The 6,448-nt window shown below is 68.8% G+C and overlaps 2 protein-coding genes across 2 annotated transcripts in view; one reads left to right on the top strand and one right to left on the bottom strand.

Moving 5' to 3' along the window:
- Positions 1–1,417, top strand: part of H696_05833 (hypothetical protein) — a 3,782-nt gene extending 2,365 nt beyond the window's left edge. The window contains exon 4 of the mRNA XM_009499634.1: positions 148–1,417. Coding sequence (XP_009497909.1) covers positions 148–1,221 — 1,074 coding nt within the window. The 3' untranslated portion in view covers positions 1,222–1,417. The remainder of the gene's footprint in view (positions 1–147) is intronic.
- A 112-nt stretch (positions 1,418–1,529) lies between these two features.
- H696_05834 (hypothetical protein) lies at positions 1,530–5,258 on the bottom strand. Its single transcript, XM_009499635.1, has 3 exons — positions 4,932–5,258; positions 2,653–3,277; positions 1,530–2,396 (listed from the first exon to the last, which is right to left on the bottom strand). Exons 1-3 carry the CDS (start codon positions 5,075–5,077, stop codon positions 2,064–2,066), a joined length of 1,104 nt encoding a protein of 367 aa, XP_009497910.1. The 5' UTR covers positions 5,078–5,258; the 3' UTR covers positions 1,530–2,063.
- Positions 5,259–6,448: the final 1,190 nt, after the last annotated feature.

Genomic DNA, 6,448 nt, shown 5'->3' on the forward strand with positions numbered 1-6,448 from the left:
GCTTTCTTGGCTGGAAGAGCAGGAGGCCAAGCACATGTATTTGGTGGACACCATGCAAGATCTCCAGGGGGGAGGGGGGGGATCTACACTCTTTCACTCTTCCCCCCCCCCCCCCCCCCCCTACCACCACCAACGCCATCATCACAGACCATCGGCGGGTACTCCGACGAGGAGGAAAACTATGGCGCGGCCTCCTTCTCGACGTACCGGCAGCCGCGACGCCAGTATGGCGACGACTCCTCGGACTCGGATGGCAGCTGGTCCGGGTCCTCCTCCGACGGAGAGGGGACCCCCTATGGGGGCATGGCGATGGACATGGAGGCCAATGAGTTTGCCTCGCGGCCCGGCCGCCGGGGCGGCCACCGGCACCGCCATCACCCGGGGGCGGCCATGTCCGAAGATGGCGACAGCGATGTCGACGGGGGCGCCTGCTCGGATGCGCCGCCGGCCTACTGGTCGGCTTCGGCCTCGTGGCTGTGTCGACGCCAGGAGGCCGGGGACGACTGCCGGACGCACGGGCCATCCGGCTTCCGGTATGCCGCCGGAGATGAGGACTATTCGGACTTCTCGGATGACGGCGAGCGGGAGGTGGCCCGGCGCCACCGGGACCAGCGCCTGGCTCGGCGCCGGGCCGACGAGGCCGAGGCCACTCGCCGGGCCGAGGACCTGGCCCAGCTCATGGACCGGTTGGGGCTGGGCTCTCGGCCGGCCTCGGCCACGGCCAGCCCGGCATCGCGTGCGCTCTCCTCCGATCGGGACGTCAGCATCCTGTGGGCCGAGGGGGCGGCCGGGGCCGGGGCCGGGGCCGGGGCCGGTGGCCCCGGCATGCAGCCGGGCCAGCAGCTGGTGGCGCCGGTGGACCCGGCTGTCTGGCGGGCCGTGGACGCCGGGTCTGCCGGGCTGGCCTCGGGGCCGGACTTCTCGCAGCTGGCCGGCATGGCGGCCGGCGGCCGGGTGTCCCTGCGCGTGGGCTATTCCCTCTCCTCCGAGGACGACGATGGGGAGCTGAGCGACTCGGACCGGCGGCTCTTTTCGCGGGTGAGCGCCGCTCGCCGCCAGGAGGAGCTGTATTCGGATGACTTCATTTCCGACGAGGAGGATGCCGATGAAGAGGAGGATGGCGAGTACTATGGGCCGACTTCGGCCCGGGGAGGAGGGGGCTTGGCCGGGTCGTCGGCGCATGGCGCGTGGCGTGGCATCCGCCCGCAGCAGCCCTTTTAGGCCTGCGCCTTCCCGCCTCCGGCGAGGGAGCACCGGTTTGCCTGTGCCTTCCGCGTGTTCTTTTTTTTTTTCGCCCTCTCTCCTCGTGCGCGTGTCCAGGCGGCCGGGGAAAAAAAAAAAAGAAAGCCCGCAACAAAATATAGATAGATGCACGATGGGCGTGTCGTCTCTCCTTCGTGTGACCTGTGCACTCGCCCCCCCCCCCCCCCCGCTCGCTCCCATGCAACAGAGGGCGAGAGACCCACCAGAAGGCCCGGCACCACACGCGTCTCGCCTTATACACACGCACACAGAAAGGGGGGATATGGTTGGAACAAAGGAGAAGGACAAATGTATTATTCTTGGAGAGGGGGGGAGGAGGGGCGCGCGTGGCAGACGCAGCGGGGAGAGAAGAAGAGGGAGGGAGAGAGACCGGCGCGCGGGCGCGCATGCACACGGGGGCAGAGAGAGAGGAGGGGCACGGAGCAACTAGGGTCCCCCCCGCCGATGCCGGCCGGCGCAGGCGCGTTTTGCAGCACGCGCGCGTGCCCTTTCCCCCGTCCCGCGCGCCTCGCTGTTTGTCCCCCCCTCCTCCTTCTCCCGCCTTGCCTCTCTCTCTCTTGCGCGCGCGCGCTCGCTCCATGTGGAGAGAGAGAGAGAGATGCGGCGTCTCCCGGGCGCCAGCTTTTTTTTTCTGACGAGAAGAGAGAGAGAGAGAGAGAGAGGGGAGGGAGGGGGGAGAGGAAGAGGAGGATGGCACCACACAGCGGCGCGCGGGCGGCGTTTCAAAAAAGAGAGGGAGAACAAAAAGGATAAGGGGCGCGTCACACAAGCATGTGCGCTGCTGCTGCTGCTGCTGCTGCTTAATCCAGCTTGGAGCCGGCCTTGACCACGCCGGCCTTGGCCTTCTGCTGGAAGTTGCTCCAGCCGCTGGTGATGAAGGCGGAGGCCGAGCCGGTGCCCGTGCCGGTGGTCCCGTCGCTGAGGGCCACCGGGGTCGGGGGGCTGTCGGCGGACCAGCCAGCCGGGAAGAAGCGCCGGGCGATGCCGGCGCTCAGGAGGTTGGCCTTCTTGCTGAGGGTGTCGAAGCCGATGTCCGACATGCCGCCCAGGGTGGAGGTCACGAAGTACACCATGTTCGGGAAGGCCACGAGGCCGGCATTGCGCTCGACACCGGTGACAATGTTGGAGACGGCCTGGGGGGAGGAGGGGGTGGGAGGGAGGGGGGGCGGCGGTGTCAGCAGAGAGAGAGAGAGAGGAGGGGGGGGGTGGAGCATGCATGTTGGGCAGCAAAATGTCATGGACTCAGCAACAAATATTTCTCAGCAGTGATGTTCTCAGGCAAAGTAGGTAATGTTGGATCATCCTTGCGCATGACATTGCCCCCACATATGTGGAGGTGCGTGCGCGGCGAGGGGGGGGGGAGGGAGAAGAGAGGAGGGTGACACGTACATGGCCCACCTCGAGCAGCATGGGCAGCTCGACATTCTGGGGGATGAGGGAGGTCCGGACGAAGCCCGGGGTGATGACCGTCACACCGACATTGTAAATCTCGCAGTACCGACGCAGGGACCGGCCGGCCGAGCAGACCATGGCCTTGCCGGCGGCATAGTCCGGGGCGCTGAAAATCGGCATCATGGCCGACAGCGAGGACATGAGAACCACCTGCGAGGAGAAGGCCCCGGCGCGGCCGCTGCGGTCGCACATGTTGCTCACCAGCGGGAAGATGGTGTTCCAGACGCCCTGGCAGTTGACCTGGGTGATGTCGGTGAAGGAGTCATGCAGGGTGTACTTGGGGTCGGTGTTGCTGGACATGGCCGCGATGCCGGCATTGGCGAAGACCAGGTCGATGGGGTGCTCGGCGTCGGCGGCCAGGATGAACTCCCGCATGGCCTGGGCATCGCGCACGTCCACCACCTCCGAGGTGACGGTGGCACCGCGGTCCGTGGCATCCTTGGCCGCATTGGCCAGGGCCTCCTTGTTCATGTCGATGATGGACAGGTGGACCCCGGGCCGGGCGTACGACCGGACCAGCTCGCGGCCGATGCCATTCCCGGCGCCGGTGATGAAGATGGAGCTGTGTGTGTGTGTGTGTGTGTGTGCAAATGCACAGACACGCAGGCGCATGCGCGCACCAGCCCCGGGGGGGAGGGGAATCCAACACCATAGGTAAGTATGACACATCCATCTGGAGGGGGGAGGAGGGGGGGGGGGTCGAAGATCGCTGCCTCGTGGGCGCGGTCAGGTTTGTGGGACACATGCTGTCTCTCCGCCTCCGCCTCGCTGCTCCGTCGCCGTCGCCTGCGCGGGCCGGCCCACGCGTGAGAGGAGGGGGCGCGCGCGCAGACAAACGGACGGGGGGCGCAGTGGGGCGCATACGAAGGAGGAAGCACGCGGCGCATTTGTCGAAGACGAGGAAGGGAGTCACAAGAGGGAGAGAAAGAGGAACAGCCGAGGGCAGCGCAGCCGCACGCCCGTTCCCAGTGCCCAGGACTCCGGGGGGAGAGCGGGCCCGGGCATGTCGGCTTTTATAGCCGGCTCCCCTCCCCCGGGCGAGAAACGGGGCCCGTCGCCCCCGGCCACACACACACACACACACACACACACACACACACACGGAGTCGCAGGAGCCGACGGGGAACGAGAGGGAAGGAAAAAAAAAAAAAAAAGACGAGAAGCCAGAAGCGAGAAGCAGGCGCGTAGGCGGGCGCGCGTGTGTACATGCGTACGCCCGCGCGCGTTGGCCAGAGAAAGTGGCATGCGCGGGCATGTGACGTCACGTGACACCCACACGACACTGCTCCGATCACTTCCCCGATCACCACCGACGTGAGGGACGGGGCGGCGGCGGGGGGAGGGGCGAGAAGGGGCTTTCTCTTCTTTTCTTTTTTTCTCCCCCTGACGTCCCTGGGCTACGCGCGCCCCCCTTCCCCGCGCACGAAAGATGCGCGGAGAGTAAGGGGGGAGACACACCGTTGCGCTGTGGGGGGGGGGGGGGGGGGGGGGGGGGGGGGGGGGGGGGGGGGGGGGGGGGAAGGCGGCAGAGCAGGGGAATGCGTCGGCGCTCGAGGGAGGAAATGGAGCCCCGCACACATGGCAGGGCTCTCTCTCTCTCTATCTGGATCCTCCTTCTGTCCTTCTCTCTTTGGCTCTTTCCTTGTCGACGTGCGTTGCGCGGGCATGGGTCCCTCCTGTGCAGGGAGGGAGGAGAGATGGCATGTGAAGAGAGTGGGGGGAGGGGGGGGGGGGGGGAGAGCGCGCGCGCGCGCGCGCAGCTGAGGCCTTCGCCTGTCACAACGCCGTGCCGGCCGCCCTGGGTGTGTCGTGGCGCACGTAGACACACGCTCGGACAGAGGGCCCGGAGAGGGACCAGATGGCGTGTCACAGGCATGCACGCGCGCGCGCGCTCCCCCCCCCCCTCCCTGCTCTCCGTCCCAGCTCGCTCGCCGGCCTACACCGCCGGGGGACATGGCACCCTGGTGGTCGCGATCGCGTGGCAACGGGAGAAGGGGGGAACATCGCCGGAGCCGCCGGCGATGCTGGGCCCCTTGGTCGCCGTGTCGCCAGAAAAGGGAACACCCGGCCCCAGGAGGGGAGGGAGGGGCCGGGATGCGTGCGAGAGATCTACGACAGCCAAGCGGCCATGTGCCCCGGGGCTGGGCCGGGGCGAGGGAGGGGGCGGGCCAGGAAAGCAAGGCGGGCGAGTGGCAAACCAAGGGATCGGGACGTACGTGAAACCGGCGGGATTCCGGCGGGCGATGATCTTCTGCGCGCGGCGGCGCTCCAGGAAGAAGAGCACCGGCGAGAGGACGAGGTTGACGATGGAAAAGAAGAAGACGCAGAAGGTCTGCACGAGGTGCTGCGAGAAGTAGGTCATGTTTCTCGTGCGTGCGAAGTTGCGGGTCCGGGAGCTGGGCGGCGGGACCTCAGAAGGGGGGAAGGAACAGACGGCGGCGGCGGTGGGGACGGCGGTGGCGGCGGCAACAGCTGCGGCTATGCCGTTGAGTGGTGGTGTGTTGACCGGGAGGGGGGGGGGGAAGGGGGTGTGCAGGCGACAGGGGGAAAGGGGACTGAGGCCGGGAGGTCTATCTCCTCGGGGCTAGCCCCCAGTGGCCTGGCTGGTCTCGCTTATATACGACTGAGGTGCGCAGTGCAGGCCCTCCCCCTTCCACACACACACACACACACACCGCGGGTGCGCTGGTGGCGGGGGGGTGCTCGGAGCGGGCGGCTGTGCGACTGTGCGTGTGTGTGTGGGGGGGGGGGGAGGGGATCGCTGTCGCTGTTGCTTCTCCGCGGCCCTCATGGGGCGCCTCTGGGCACGGCAAGAACGAGGCGCCCGGGGGGCAGAGGGGCGCGTCTCGAGAGTCCCCTTCCGGGCCTGGCTGAGGTGGCGGGCGGGCGGGCGTGGCCTGCAGCCGGGTGGCCGCCGCCCTCCCTGCCTGTGGCGGTGGCGTAATGGATGCCCCCAATGCTGGGGAGTCGGGGCCGGGGAGAGTCAGAAGAGGGGGGCGAGAGGCGTGAAAATCCCTGCCTGCCCCCTTGTTCCTCCGGGCTCCGGGCTCCGGGCTCCGGGTCGGGCAGGCAGGGCCGCGCAGGGCCGGGCAGGGCCGCGCCGGCGCGGCTAGATTACCAGGAAGGGGCCGCGCGCGATGCTGAGCCACGCGCTTGGCCGCGAACAGGCATGCCCGGGCCTGGCCATCGGGGCCGGGTGCGGGCGGATTCGTGTCCCGGAAGATGATAATGGGGGAGTTATTATTGTCCGGATTTTGGCCGGCCAATAATTGGTACGCTGTTGCGCTGCCTCAGCCCGGCGGCCGGTGTGGCCCTTCCCGCCGGATTCGCCGGGTGGCGGTGACGACTGTCGGCGTCCGTGTTGGCGTCGGCGTCGGCGTCGGCGTCGGCGTCCCCGGGGGCGCCCCTCGCCGCCGAAATCCAGCTCCGGGGGTCCTGCCACGAACGCCCCGGCCGGAGGAATGCTCCCGTCCCCGTTCCCCCTCCCCTCCCGCCCCTGGACGGGGGCGCAGGGCGGGAGATTGCTGAGGCACGCGCGCCTGCGCGCGGCGGCGCCTGCACGCGCCCGGGGGAGCAGATTCCCCGGCCCCGGTCCGCCGGGCCTCTCTCGGGCCCGGGGCCCGGTGGCGGCGATGTCCGCCGGGCCGGGTGGCCGCCATGCCCCGGGGACCGACGACGAGCGGCCCAAGCGGCAACCGCGCGTCGCCGGGGGAAGGACGCGTCCGGGGGGGGG

Source organism: Fonticula alba (assembly GCF_000388065.1).
Source record: "Fonticula alba strain ATCC 38817 unplaced genomic scaffold supercont2.14, whole genome shotgun sequence".
Lineage (NCBI taxonomy): Eukaryota > Rotosphaerida > Fonticulaceae > Fonticula > Fonticula alba.